This window comes from Ostrea edulis, chromosome 1, assembly GCF_947568905.1.
Source record: "Ostrea edulis chromosome 1, xbOstEdul1.1, whole genome shotgun sequence".
Taxonomy (NCBI): domain Eukaryota; kingdom Metazoa; phylum Mollusca; class Bivalvia; order Ostreida; family Ostreidae; genus Ostrea; species Ostrea edulis.
The window spans coordinates 94,166,011-94,182,015 of record NC_079164.1 but is presented as its reverse complement, the minus strand read 5'-3'; the positions used below and the strand labels follow the sequence as shown (position 1 = coordinate 94,182,015).

General features: G+C 34.8%; 1 protein-coding gene across 2 annotated transcripts in view; it reads left to right on the top strand.

The window, feature by feature from the left end:
- The first annotated feature begins 242 nt into the window (after positions 1-242).
- Positions 243-16,005, top strand: part of LOC125673361 (uncharacterized) — a 39,749-nt gene continuing 23,986 nt past the window's right edge. The window contains exons 1-7 of one of the 2 annotated variants that reach the window (XM_048909936.2): positions 243-419; positions 929-1,045; positions 4,613-4,924; positions 9,465-9,590; positions 10,778-10,918; positions 13,505-13,597; positions 13,958-14,099. In XM_048909936.2, coding sequence (XP_048765893.2) covers positions 396-419; positions 929-1,045; positions 4,613-4,924; positions 9,465-9,590; positions 10,778-10,918; positions 13,505-13,597; positions 13,958-14,099 — 955 coding nt within the window. In that variant the 5' untranslated portion in view covers positions 243-395. The remainder of the gene's footprint in view (positions 420-928; positions 1,046-4,612; positions 4,925-9,464; positions 9,591-10,777; positions 10,919-13,504; positions 13,598-13,957; positions 14,100-16,005) is intronic. The other variant, XM_048909929.2, reaches the window with a different exon arrangement.

Here is a 16,005-nt window from a genome sequence, read left to right as displayed (position 1 = left end):
TTTACAATAACATATCCGTGTATTCTCTCTTCTAGACATTGTGAGGGCGTCCTCACTAAACAGGTTTCATCGTCCAGAGAGAGAGAGAGAGAGAGAGAGAGAGGGGGGGTCCACATGGACAAATAACCTCAACAGGAAGAAGATTTATTCAATATGTACAACCCGAGTAAATGAAATAAGTAGTCCCTAATGTGCGCGAGTTCGGGAAATAACAGAAGCAGCTTTGTATACCTTTGATGTTAAATGAAAACCTTTCTGAGCCCCCGTAAAAATCAATAAAAATAATGAAAACAACAACACCGATCATCACAAACTTGTGCTCTAGATGAGTTTGACTGAGCACATTTCAGAACGAGCATATCGCGCGCTGTGATTCGGCTACTAAGTATCAAACGATGCCGCGACGAAGAGCAGCGCAGGTTGTATCATAACTTATTTCTTTGTATCTTGTCTTCACCTTGAACCATTTATTGAAAAAACATTTCAAAATATGAATTGTTTGAATTGTGAGGTTTGACTTTGCATTTTCCTGTATCAATCCGTTGCAAAATGAACTGAAACGATTTCTATTGGCTAAGCGTGTATTACCTAAATAAAATAAATCTACATTGCTAAAGCCATACAATTTAAGTACGGATCCGGGGGTGGGTATCAGGGGCGGATCCGGGGGTGGGTATGTCAAAATTCCTACCATCGAGATTGGTTTATAAATGAACATTTTTATACACAGTTTCAGAATGCTGAAAGCAATTGTCGGGGTGGGGTGGGGTGGGGTGGGGTTAAACCTTTCTTCCTAAGGACATTTTCTAGATCCGCGCATTTAATTGATTTGGCTTCAGAAAAGTAACCCTCTGGGTCTATCACAATAATTTCCTAGAGAGCTACAGATCTGCAGCTATGTGCATGAAAGAGGATTTTTTGGTTACAGTCTGCTGCATCAAAAATCTCAGTCATAGCTGACGACGAACAAACTGTGAAGAAAGAAAAGTCTTCAAGAAGTGGTAAAGCTGACGGGAATCCTGCAAGAAAGTCAAGCCGTCAAAAGGTGAGAGAAAGAGAGAGGGACTCTATACTTAGAACAAGACATCTTTACTAATAATTGTAAATTGTATGTTCACTGCACCCGGTACTTTATAGGTGGGATTAAAACCTTTAAAATTATTAAGCAACCTTTAAACTGCTATCTCTCCACCCAGGGACATCGAGCAGACACACTGTGCATATAATAATCAAAGTACTGAGAGTACTGATAGGCTGAAACATGAAATTGTACTGCATATAATAAAAGATGAACAAGGATTGAAATGTGAAATCATGGCCCCTGAATCAGGAGAGCTTTTGCTAAGGCGGAACTTTCTAGCTTACATATAGTGAGGATATATTAAATCCTCCTTCTTTAACCCTACACAGTTAGAAGTAAAAGATGTAATAAAGATCATGTACACTGTACCCCTTTACTGCAATTGTAAACTTTATTACCCCAGAATCATGGGTCTGGCTCGGGGGGGGGGGGGGGGGGGGGGGGGGGGGGTCGCAAATGAAAAAGTAGTGAAACTGCATTTGATACTAATACATCGTCCTTTTCCTCTCCTCTGTGCATTGTGAATATTGTGTACAAGGATAAGAAAAGCATCAGGGGTTACATGTATGTAACAATACATTTTATTTGGTAAAATCTATCTCTTTACTTCAGTGCATCACACGTTAAACATAAGAAATGATTGCTCCTTTGCCAACCTCTAGTGACCTTGAACTTTGACCTTCTCTTGATAACAAAGCGACATGTGAGGTATGCAATAAATCAAGCAAAAATATGACCTGTAGAGATTCTAAAAGCTTTTTCTACGAAGTCCCTCTGTGACCTTTTGACTTAAAAGTCGATTGGACTCTTCCTCTCTTGATAACAAACTACCTGTAAAGTATCAAATAAATCAAGCTAAAAATGTTACCCGTAGAGTGTCGACAAGCTGAGCATTACACACGCGTGCGTGCACGCACACAGACACACATGAATTGCGAAGGGACAAAAACAGAGGTTCCATGCTGCGATCTGGCATTGGCACTTTAAAGAACCCTCACTGCTACGGGCACAAGTGTCATGCATATGTCTAAAATGGTACTTTACCTATAGCTGATGACGTCACAATATGTGTGAAAAATTCTAAAGACGTAAAATAGCAAAACATTTCTTTCATCATGTATATAATCAGAAACACATAAGATATATGTACTTGTATAAGTTTCACATCATTTCCACGAGTATATTACACTTTTTGTGACCGATATCTAATTTTCCTTCATGGAAAAATTGCTACCGATGATTTTGAAAACTTGCATAAAAATCCAAAGTAAAATGCCTTCAGTTAACAGGGGCGGATCCCGGAATTGTGGTTACGGGGGGCGCCACTTTATGAGACAGTGGATCCAAGGCGAAGCCCTGGTGGGGGTCCAGGGGGGGGGGAAGCTCCTGGGTTTTACAGATTTTATGGGGCATGAAATATTTCTCCTATTTAGTCATTTGTACTATTTTCTATCATTTTAATAAGGTGAAATTAATAAAATGACCCAAATTTTAAGGGTTTTTTTTGGAAAAAATTAAGTTCTCCCAATAAAGTAACTCAAGAAATCAAAAGATTTTGTCATTTATTTCTCATGGAGTGGAAGAAATTATTGCTTCTTTTATCGTTTAGTACATTTTCTGAAACAAGATACAGCGATTTACTTTAAATTTGAAAATTTTAGGGGGGGGGGGGGGGTGCGCCGGCTGTGCCCCCCTCTAAATCCGCCACTGGTTAATATGCCAATTTGGACAAAGAATATTGTTATTAAAAACTCTTTTGACATGATTTCACAAACAGGCAATACATAATAGCAAAGACACTGCTAGAAGATATAACGGAGTCAATTAAAGTGATTTATATGGTATATTATACACTTTAGCGTGATAGAGGGGGAAATATAAGGTTTTATTATGCCCTGCCATGAAGTTTACATGTACATTTGCTCTGTTATGAATATGGCCGGGGCATATATATAGTGTTTGTCATGTCTGTTCTTCCATCACACTTTGTGTTTAGCTATATGTTTAGCTCAGTTTCTAAGAAACTATTCAAGATATTTTCATCAAACCTTACATGCTGATACATATACTGGTATCATCTATTAGACTGCATCAATATTTTTTGGCCTCACTTTTCTATATTTGGTGTTTAGCTTGAAGTTTTAAAGCAACAATTAATGACAGTATTTTTATGAAAATTGTTACACTGATACATATTAGTGATAGCTATTCAACTGTGGCATTATTTTATGACCTTGACCTTCCCTGTAACCTTGACCTCACCATTTCCTATTTTGGTGTTAAGCTCAGTTTCAAAGCAATTAATGAAATATTTTTCTTCCCCTTTCTGAATATGACCAGGGCATATATTTTAAGTTTTTCACACAAAATGAAAAAAATTCAAAAGTTTTTCCATTTTGAATGGGGCATCATATTAGGCAATGAGAAGGTACCGATAACCCCTTGAGTTTTAGCTCACTAGAGTCAAAGGCTCATTTGAGCTTTTCTGATCAGAACTTTCCATTGTTGTTGTAAACTTTTTACATTTTTATCATCTTCTTCAGAACCACCTGGAAAATTTCGACCAAACTTGGCACAAAGCATCCTTGGGTTAAGGGGATTCAAGTTTGTTCAAATGAGGGGAAATGCCCATCTCCAAGGCGAAATAATAGCGAAATAAATTTTTTATTTTTTCTCCAGAACCAGCTGGCTAATTTCAATCAAACTTGGTACAAATTATTCTTAGGTGAAGGGAATTCAGGTTTAATTGTTCAAATGAAGGGCTATGTCTTCTTCAAAAGGGAGATAATCACAAAAACGCAACAATTAATAGGGTGGAGTCATTTAAAAAGCTTCTTCTCAAGAACCACTAGGCCAGAAATGTTCAAATTTACATGGTAACTTCCTGACATTGTGCAGATCAAGTTTGTTGCCCCTAGGAGTAGTATGGGGCCACAATAGGGAATCAAAGTTTCACATGCGTATTTCTGACATAGTGCAGACTCATGTTTGTAAAAATCAAGCTCGGGTAGATTGGGACCACAATAGGGGATAGATTTTTTACATGCGAATATATAGGAGAATTTTAAATATGGGCCAAGGTGACTCAGGTGAGCAATGGGGCCCATCCCCTTTTCCATATCGCATTACAAATGTCACATCGGGCAGGGCATTTATTTCCTTTGGACATATTATTCTAGTTACGAGAAAAATATTATTTCCCAAGGGCAACCCCTTGGAAGAAATATCTTTCAAGCTATTTGGAACCTCTCTAGGGTTTTCGTAGGAACCCATCTAGGATTCTTCTAGAAATATACTCCACTTCTTGGGAATCTCCCAAGGATTCCTCTTCTGGTACACAAGAAGGCAAAAAGTCGGAAAGTGTCATTGTGTCGTCACAATTAACACAATCAAACTTAATCAAATCTGTTACAGATGGAAAAATTTAAGAATAAATTTGGATTGAAAATTAAGAACATTATTTTTACAAAATAAATCCGTGATGTTAAAATTGATAATTCAGACATTTTTCTCACTTTGTTTGAATTTCAGAAAACGAATACAATTGATATCACTCCAGATATAGGGAAATCAAACGAGAACAATGATCCAAGCGGGAGAGAAAAATCAGAAATTCCAGTACCCACACAAGGATCGAGGGGTAAAAGCTCGACTTCGAAGAGAAAGGGCAAAGGTTTTAGAAATGTAGAACATGCTAAGCTGTCAAAAAATGATAACGACGAGGTTATTCAAAGCAAATACCAAACAAATTTTGATGGAGCAAGTGAAGAGTTCCAAAAGAAGGGAGAAACGGTGGTTAAAAGGGCGGGAACTCGTGGAGGACCAAAGAAAAAAGTAGACAATGTGAGTTACAGTGTATATTTCAGAGATAAGGACACTTGATAACAAAGAAAAAAATAGATACATAGTTTTTTGGTTTAGTCTGGTTGTAATAAGTACAAAGATAGAAGTCCTAAAATTTAAGGGACTTGTAAATTTTCTATGATGATCAAAAGTTGAAATACATTATCTCTCCCTGGATACCTCTATATAGATTTCCCCAATGTTTTGAACATACGTTTCATACGATATAGCATTCATTTTATTTATACATCAATTTAGTTTTCATCATTTTTGAAAGAGTTTGTTTGTAGCACGTACCCATAAGGCTATATCACTCCATTAGCTATCATCGTCTCCTTTTTTGGCGACATCAACTTGTCATCGTCGCTAACCAAGGGTCCACTCCGTTCCCCCGAAAGCCTTGGCTAGTGAAGATGTAAAGTTGTATGCTGACCCCACTGTGCTGATCAATAAATTACCTTTTACAATATCGTGCTCTACAAGGATATTTTAATAATGTAGAATTTGATTTAACGACAGATGTAAAGAAAAGAATATGTAATATTCAGCATCTCAGAAAAAATCTCTTCCTGCTTTTGACTTAGACAAGATCTCTTCTGCTTTTGACTTAGACTGCAATTTCTCTTTCTCATGGGGAATATACTGTTTTCAATATGTATTTCCAGCTGAATTGGGTCAGAGTTACCAGCAATCAGTGCCTCCCTAAAATTAAAAAATTTTTTTTTAGCTCACCTGACCTGAAAGTTCAAGTGAGCTTTTCTGATCACCCATTGTCCGTATGTCTGTAAGCTTTTCACATTTTCGAATTCTTCTCCAGAACCATTGGGCCAATTTCAACTAAACTTGGCAAAATGCATTCTTGGGTAAAGGGGATTCAAGTTTTGCAGTTCACATAAATACCAAAACTCTAGGCCTTCTTCATGGGAAAATAATCATGGAAATGCAAAACTAGGGTATAGATTCAAGTTTGTTACAATCATGCCCCCAGAGGGTAGGGTGGGGTCACAATATGGGATCAAAGTTTTTACATCATAGCATGTAGGCAAAATCTTTAAAAATCTTCTCAAGAAACACTGAACCAGAAAAGTTCAAAACGAAAGCTTCTTGACATACTGCAGATTCACATTTGATCAAATCAAGGCCCCAAGGGGTAGGGTGGGACCACAATAGGGGATCAAATTTTTACATGTAAGTGTAGAGGGAAATCTTTTGAAGAACCACTTGACCAAACATATTTACATGAAAGCTTTCTGACATAGAGTAAATTCATGGTCCCCAGGGGTAGGTTGGGGTCACGATAGGGGATAAAAGTGTTATATGCTGATATATAAGAAACATTTTTGAAAATATCTGTTGAACTATTTAAGGTAGGGCTTTCATATTTTGCATACACTTTTTCAAAGTGCATGATCGAGGGATTGACCATTATCATATTTGCAATAATGTAGCCTTCCCCAATTTTCAACACTCTAACATTTTTTGTTTTCATGAATATAAGGTAAAAGGTTGAGGTTTAATCAATATTTCACCTTATCTATAGTTGGCTTCTCTTTCTTTTTTCTTTTTTTAAAATTTATGAATGTATTCAGTTTTCATTTTTTTCTAACTTGGAAACGCTAGGTATTCTTTTATAGTGTCAAAAGTAGCAGGGGTTCATTTGTAAAACCTTTTTGTAACCGTTTCCCAAAAATATGGAGAACTACATTATTGCAGCTAGAACAATACAATATGAAACTCTAATACACAAACAGCTACTCATTTTAGGGATTTACAAGCCTAAATTCATAGATGTAAATATACGTTTTTGAAAAAAGTAACACTATTTTTGGAATAGCCTTACACATGTAGCACTACTGCAATTCGTCTACAATTGAATTGAAAATTTGTCCTATGCGTACGGTGAAAGATTTGCTGCTGGATGATGCCAAATTGTTTAGTGAACCGACTTAGACATCTCCGACTAGATTCTCAATGTGAAGATAACGAAAGTTGATCAATCTCATAATTCCTGTAAAGAATACGGCAAACACAAACCCGTAGACACACTAGGTGTGGGATCAAGTGTATAGGAGAAGGGGGAGGGGGCAGCCGAAGTTCATTTAACAACTGTCTGACAATTCTGACTTAGCAAACAAGAAAATACAAAGTGCAATTTAGTTTGTTCTACCAAAAAACTTGATATTCAGATTGGGATGGGTGATTGTTCGGTACATGGGTTCAATTCAACAGGATCAAGTCTGAATTTCTAACACTATCACTTCTACCATAAAAAAGTGGGGCCAACCAATAACTATCACATATTACAATAACAGAAAAACACAGTGTCATAAAAAATGTTGTGTGCTTGAATGTATCATGTCCTAATGCAAAGTTCACCTTGTTAAATGGTAACAGACTAGTAAGCATCAGTTCTACAGTTAGCAACATACGGGATATTCTTCTTAGGTATAGTAACGGTATCATAAAGTGTATTTAACTGAGTAAAAATAATAATAATAAAATTTATATGGCGCCTTATATAAAACAAATTTCTCCAAGGCGCTTTACAAATTAAGAAGAAGAATATAAAACAATAAATCACAATTAAATGAAATTATGTGGTATAAGATCTTACATGTTCAAAATTATTAAAATAAAGCACTATAATTAAGATCAATAGCTAAAGTCGGGTTTATTTTATGTCGAGCACTATGCGAAGTATTATAAATCAACGAAAGAAAACACTAAGAAAATTTACATCCTTTGTCAGATGTAAATTGCTTTAAATGGAAAAGGGGTAAAAACTTCATTGGTTTTAGATATAATTCTAAATGATATGGGTTCTATCAGAGGTATCATTATCATTTTCAATCAAACATTTCAATTTAAATCATTCATTTCCTGTTATACATGTATGTACAGTACAACCTATCATTGGGTCAACTGCTATCTGACGTGTTTCATACCGATTGTTAGGCCGCGTTCTTGGCACACTGATTTTGACTACGGATAACTCCGTCTACCTGATCAAGATAAAGGGTTCACGGCGGATGTGACCAGTCAACATGGGATGCAGACTCCTCCTAGGCACCTAGTCCCACCTCTGGTGTATCCAGGGGTCCATGTTTGCCCAACTCTCTATTTTGTATTCCTTATAGGAGTTATGAAGTTGATCACTGTTCGCTATCTTCACCTTTCATATACATGTATTAGTATATATAGAATCTTATCAATTAGAAGGAAAACTGTAATTTCTGTAATATAATATACACTGAACATCTCAGTAAGGTATTTCTGTAACATACAATGAACATCTCAGTAAGGTATTTCTGTAACATACACTGAACATCTCAGTAAGGTATTTCTGTAATATACACTGAACATCTCAGTAAGGTATTTTTGTATTATAATATACACTGAACATCTCAGTAAGGTGTTTCTGTAATTTAATATATATTTCTGTAATATACACTGAACATCTCAGTAAGGTATTTCTGTAATATATACTGAACATCTCAGTAAGGTATTTCTGTAATATACACTGAACATCTCAGTAAGGTATTTTTGTATTATAATATACACTGAACATCTCAGTAAGGTGTTTCTGTAATATAATATATATTTCTGTAATATACACTGAACATCTCAGTAAGGTATTTCTGTTACATACACTGAACATCTCAGTAAGGTATTTCTGTAATATACATGTAACATACACTGAACATCTCAGTATGGTATTTCTGTAACATTCACTGAACATCTCAGTAAGATATTTCTGTAATATATACTGAACATCTCAGTAAGGTATTTCTGTAATATACACTGAACATCTCAGTAAGGTATTTCTGTTACATACACTAAACATCTCAGTAAGTTATTTCTGTAATATACATGTAACATACACTGAACATCTCAGTAAGGTATTTCTGTAAAATTCACTTAACATCTCAGTAAGGTATTTCTGTAATATAATATACACTGAACATCTCGGTAAGGTATTTCTGTAATATAATATACACAGAACATCTCAGTAAGGTATTTCTGTAATATATACTGAACATCACAGTAAGGTATTTCTGTAATAAATACTGAACATCTCAGTAAAGTATTTCTGTAATATATACTGAACATCTCAGTAAGGTATTTCTGTAATATAACATACACTGAACATCTCAGTAAGGTATTTCTGTAATATAATATACACTGTACATCTCAGTAAGGTATTTCTGTAATATATACTGAACATCTCAGTAAGGTATTTCTGTAATATACACTGGACATCTCAGTAAGGTATTTCTGTAATATAATATACACAGAACATCTCAGTAAGGTGTTTCTGTAATATACACTGAACATCTTGTTAAGGTGTTTCTGTAATATTTACATTTTCTGAACATCTCAGTATGGTATTTCTGTAACATAATCTGAACATCTTTGTAAGGTGTTTCTGTAATATTTACATTTTCTGAACATCTCAGTAAGGTATGGTAAATTTTTGAAACAATAAAAAATCGTAATTGGTTGATTAGTTGGTTTATTATTCTTTTATTTATATCTGTAGAAAATCGGGTGCCTAGAAGAAACCAGGAAAACTGAAAATAACAAAGTAAAATCAAGAGGCAGGGGGTTTCCGGAAGTGAGCATCACATCATGCAGGTCACCCACAGAGAGAAGAAAGAGAACGAGGGTAAGTGTAGTTCCCCAGTGTTGTGGATATTGAGTGTGTGCATTTTGATGAAAAACATTAAGACATTATAATGGAGGGTTTGGCCTATCAACAAGGAGTTGCTTTCTCCTCGTACGCACCTGACCCCACCTCTTCTATGTCCAGAGGTCCGTGTTTGCCTATACTCTTCTTATGGAGATTTATGACATTAATCATTGTTCATTATCTTCAATTTCCATTTAGCACCTGTGTGAAAGGTGAAATAAGAATAAATTAACGTCAAATAAATATTTTTTATGCTAATTTACTAAAGAAATAGTGTGTAAAGTGAATTGTGGAGGGCGCGCTAAAATCGTTATCACTTCCGATTGTCTTTACCTGTATGTAAACACAGTTGCAAAATCAAAACTAAGTTTAAGATTTCATTATAATAAAATTTTGTTCTATTGAAATTATAGCATTTTTTGCACGGGAAGAGAATTTTGTACATGTAATTTTGCTTTATTCAGAGCCCGGGGCCGAATAGGTTTCCTAACACAATTTATCAATAGCAAAAGTTCATAAACGTTATCTATAAATAAATCACAATTCTAAAACAAAAATTTCCTATACCGAAACGACAGTAATATAACTGCATGTGGAATTCAAAAGCAAACTTGCACCTACCAGATCTTGGGATGCTTCTCGAAACTCGTGATCTACGCAGACTATACCCACATATATTACTTCAGTAGCTCTAGATCTGGTTACAAACTGTGTGGAACTCTAAAACCACCTCATTTTTATACCTCACATATAGCTTTTGTTATCAAGAGAGAAAGAACCCTGTTGATTTTGGGTTGAAAAGGTAAAAAGGCCAAGGTCACCAATTGCAAGGTACTTCATAGGAAAAGCTTTTAGACAGTGATTGTGAGAGGATATGCCCCACCATGCGGATCCATTGTTTATATGCCGTCTGAAAAAAGACTCGATGATGAAAAGCCTAAGAATAAAGAACATTGTTATTTCAAAAATTGACACACGCACAGTACCCGTTTTAAAACCTTGTCATAAATATTTATATGTAAATATAACAATAAATATAAATGAGTAATATTCACAAATCATTAGTAAATATAACAATAAATATATATGAGTAATATTCACAAATCATTAGTAAGTACATGTATAGTAACAGTTTAATATCAATACGTATAATTCATGAACAGCAAATTAACCCAACCACCATGAAACCAGAAGCAGCACAATATAAAGAATCACGCCACAAGGAGGATGAAAAAGAAAATGGAGACCCCGGAAGACAAGAAAGGAGAGCTAGAGGCAGGAAAAAGGCAGACGGAGAAATTAAAGTAAGATTCCTTAATAGATCGAGACAAAGTACCTTCATATTTCAATGTAGTGGCGGATCCAGAGATGGGTTTCGGGGGTTGGAACTCCTCCTTTTTGTCAGAAAAGTTTGCTAAAAAAGAGGTAAAAATAATGCATTTTGAGGGTGGAACACCCCTTTGAAAACCAATATTAATGGTTGAGCCCCCTTTAAAAAAATTCTGGATCCGCCCCTGCATTAGATGCTGAACAATCATTCAAACTTCCAGAGAGTGACTATCACACTGAAGTTGTATGGGGCAATTTAAGTGGCATATATCCACTTATCTAAAATTTCAAAACTGACTTTCGAACAAAATAGCATTTTAGAAGAAGAAAAAAAGATAGTGCTACTGTAAAAATATTGGTTAAAGACATTTCAACGATTTATGAAAAAGAATGTGTAAAAATACCCACTTCCTTCCCTCCATGAGGGTTGAACTCACGACCTGCGGAACCAAATCTCCTAGCAACATGGAACTAGCGCGATAGACTGCTCGACCATCTAGGCAATTCAAATTTTTGATGACAATGGAATTCTCGCCACGCTGTCATACGCTACAGTCGGTCCTATCCCGACTCTTGTCCTGTACAGATGTATAATATATTGCTCTTTGCAACTCGTGTTCCACACATTTTGTCATTGAACACTTTTGCTACACCAGAGAAATTTTATGTTGATGAAAGGTGGAGGATATATACAACAAGTATAGTTTTCTTTTAAAAAAGCTTGCCATCTTAAAGAGTGGACTTGAATTATCTCTTTGTTTTCATATTGAAATGTACTGAAATGAGTATCCTTACAAAAGCAGAATCCTGAGTCACAAGTCTTACACGTAATACTGATTAACGCCTCTATATCAAAGCTAAGAAAAGCAGATTTTGAGTGGGTTTTTGAAATAAAATATAATTTTTGCAAAAACTAGTAATGAAACAAAGCAAACAGTTTGAATTGCTCAAATTTTCATAAAAAATAGTCTTGCACAAGTAGTACAACTGTGTTAGAAATGAACCTGGATAAAAACCTGAAAATTCTGCAACAGTTTGGCCACATATTATATCACAATGTACCAGTATATAAAATTTTATGGAAAAGATGAATAATTGTTATGAAAATGTGAGCAATTGTAAGAAAATGAAATTTTGTTCTAAAAGAATACAATATTTTGACCAAACAAGTGTAGAAAAAAAATGCAAAAGCTTTATAAATTAAGTTAACCCGATACTAATAATCTAAATTTACAGCAAGAGTGATTATAATGTGTAATCTAATGTTTCTGTCTTATTCCTTCTTAAGATTAGCATATTTTTCAATTGCCACTGATATAAAAACAAAAATGGTAAAAAAAAGCCAAAGATTTGAAACGTTAATTCAATCCCAATGAAATTAACGTCATTCTACAATATTTAACACATAATATCACAAAAATCTTATTAACCTTTAAGACATAAATAACGGTACTTCTTGAAGTCCTTAAAATTGCATAATGTAGACTTGTTTACCAAAACTGTAGTAACAGGTGGACGATTGATTGATTGTTTGTTGTTTAACGTACCTCTCGAGAATATTTCACCCATATTGAGACGTCACCACTGCCGGTGAAGGGCTGCAAAATTTAGGCCTATGCTCAGTGCTTACGGCCTTTGAGCAGGGAGCGATCTTTATTGTACCACGCATGCTGTGACACGGGGCCTCGGTTTTTGCGGTCTCCTCCAAAGGACCGCCCCATGTAGTCGCCTCTTACAACAAGCAAGGGGGTATTGAGGACCTATTCTAACCCGGATCCCCACGGGTTAACAGGTGAACGGATTACAGAAATTAGTGAACTTCAATTTGTGGACAGGTCTTGTTATTTTTATGTAATGTTTAGCTTTATGTGACTACAAAACTGTTTGTAGTGATTAGCTCCACCAAATAAAAAAAAATTCCAAGACACAAACAAAACGAAGAACAACAACAGTTTCGTTTTTATGCAAGAAATGAGATAATTTCTCTGAATAATGATATCATATATAGAAGTGTATTAATTTCATTAACTGCAATTTTCTTTTCTTCGTTTTGTCATTTTCTAAAGATTGAAAATCTTATTAAATTGTTAATTTGTACGTAGATTATATTACAGAAAAATATCCCCCTTGGGCAGAACTACATTTTAACCAATGGTAATTAAGAAAAGTTTTACACCATACATTTTCCACCAATCGTAACAGAGAAGAAGTGCACAGTCCAAAGACTGTAAATCATTCCAAGGATGACGCTAACAATATTTTTAAATTGAAAACTTTCAAATTTACTTTTAAAAATAGTGAAAATTGTAGCTATAGTAGAAAGCATTATCAAAATAAATAAATAAATAAAAAATAAAATGAAATAAAAACCCGTGCTGGTCTCGAACTCGCAATCTACAGTTCAGCAGTCGACATGATAACCTACTGAGGCACTCATCTAAGCATTTAAATCGAAAAAGGAATCGACAAATATTACTGATATTTATCATTTCATCCATGTTTTAAAAGGAAATCGGCCATTATGACGATGTAGTATACATGCATGAACCTCCTTAATTCAGAACAATACGGTAGATTCAGAACTGGAAGCCACCCAAACACAAACTACGGCAATGAAAGTGGGATTTCGGAAGACAAAGATAAAACAAGCACAGGTAATATTCAATGCATCCTTGTGGAGGGTTGCTAGTGGGGTGGGGGTGACTTCCACTCACGTGACCTATTGCTATTGATCTACGTCTATCTTGCGTTTTTAACTTCTTAACTGTACTAGCACTTGTGTTTTTTTACTGATTAAAGAATTCAATATTTATGCATGGCAAATAGTTGTTATGTAAATGTCTAGTCCCTTGTTGGTTGGTCATTTATACATGCCAAATAGTTGTTATGTAAATGTCTAGTTCTAGTGTATCCAAGTTGTTTGGCTTTTGTCTCAGAAGTGATATGAATAAGTGTGAAAAAGACGGGAAAAGAGTTGTGTAATGTTGTTTGTATAGAACGTTAAAACTCTGCAGGGGTTGTTTTCCTCAAAGACAGAAGATCATACAGACAACGTAGAACAGAAGATAAGAACCACCAGATCACAAATTTCACAGTGGTGGCAGAAATGTTTCTTTGGAGCACAAGGGAGAAAGCTATTTCGTCCATATTATGACGGTATTACGAAATTGTTTTCTTTATTTAGGAATAGGCAAATATACAAGAAAATATCACAGCGAGACATACATTTAAAACAAGAGATCTTGTAAAATACATGAGTTACAAAGGAAAAACCTCTAAGTTATTTGATGTTAAAATATGGTGGATATATAATGTATTATGCCTATGCCAAGGATTATCTATGAAAGTCACATGGCTTATTTCCAATGAGGCCCTTATCTTTTCAAGTAAAAAGAAAGATGTTATGTTCTGTCTTTAGATAAGATATTGACCATGAAAGCTACGTTATAAAAACTCTTATAACTGCATGGATTTCTGATTATTATAAGTATTCTAGCTTGGCTCTCAAATGCTAGTTACTTCGGAAGTTATTTTCTAATGCATTGTCGCATTGGTTCTACAGAGAAATACTATAAAAAAGTTTTCGAAAATTTCAAAAAACTGTCAAGCTACAATTTGTCAAATTAATATGTCATCATTCTTATGTAGTGCACACACCATTTTTTCGAAGTCAGGGTTGGGTAACATTGGGTTTAAAGTTATATTTGTAGAATATATAGGAACATCACTATCAATGTTCTCAATAACAATAAAATATATAGGAACATCTCTATTGATGTTCTCAATAAGAGTAGAATATATAAGGACATCACTATTAATGTTCTCAATAACAGTAGAATATATAGGGACATCTCTATTGATGTTCTCAACAACAATGTAATATATAGGAACATCTCTATTAATGTTCTCAATAAAAGTAGAATATATAGGAACACCTCTATTAATGTTCTCAATATCAGTAGAATATATAGGAACACCTCTATTAATGTTCTCAATATCAGTAGAATATATAGGAACATCTCTATTAATGTTTTCAACAACAATAGAATATATAGGGACATCTCTATTAATGTTCTCAACAACAATAGAATATATAGGAACACCTCTATTGATGTTCTCAATAACAGTAGAATATATAGGAACATCTCTATTAATGTTCTCAACAACAATAGAATATATAGGGACATCTCTATTAATGTTTTCAATAACAATATAATATACAGAGACATCTCTATTGATGTTCTCAATATCAGTAGGCTATATAGTGACATCTCTATTAATGTTCTCAATAACAGTATACTATATAGGGACATCTCTATTAATGTTCTCAATAACAGTAGAATATATAGGGATGTCTCTATTAATGTTCTCAATAACAATAGAATATATAGGGACATCTCTATTAATGTTCTCAATAACAATAAAATATATATGGACATCTCTATTACTGTTCTCAATAACAGTAGAATATATAGGGACATCTCTATTAATGTTCTCAATAAGCATAAGGCAACACTTTTTAGCTCACCTGAGCTAAAAGCTCAAGTGAGCTTTTCTGATTCCCCGTATTCCGGCGTCTGTCCGTCCATCTGTCCGTCTGTAAACTTTTAACATTTTTAACTTCTTCTCAAAAACCACTGGGCCAATTTCAACCAAAGTTGGCACAAAGCATCCTTAGGTAAAGGGAATTCTAAATTGTTAAAATAAAGGGCCAGTCCACCTTCCAAGGGGAGATAATCAAGAAAAGGTCAAAAATAGGGTAGGGTCATTAAAAAATCTTCTTCTCAAGAACCACTAGGCTAGAAAAGATGAAATTTTTAGATAAGCTTTATTAGGTAGTGCAGATTCTAAATTGTTAAAATCATGGCCCCGGGGGTCGGATGGGGCCACAATAGGGGGTCAAAGTTTTACATACAAATATATAGGAAAAATCTTTAAAAATCTTCTTCTCAAGAACCACTGAGCCAGAAAAGCTGAGATTTATATGAAAGCTTCATGATATAGTACAGATTTTAAATTGTTAAAATCATGGCCCCCGGCCCGGAGGTCAGATGGGGCCACA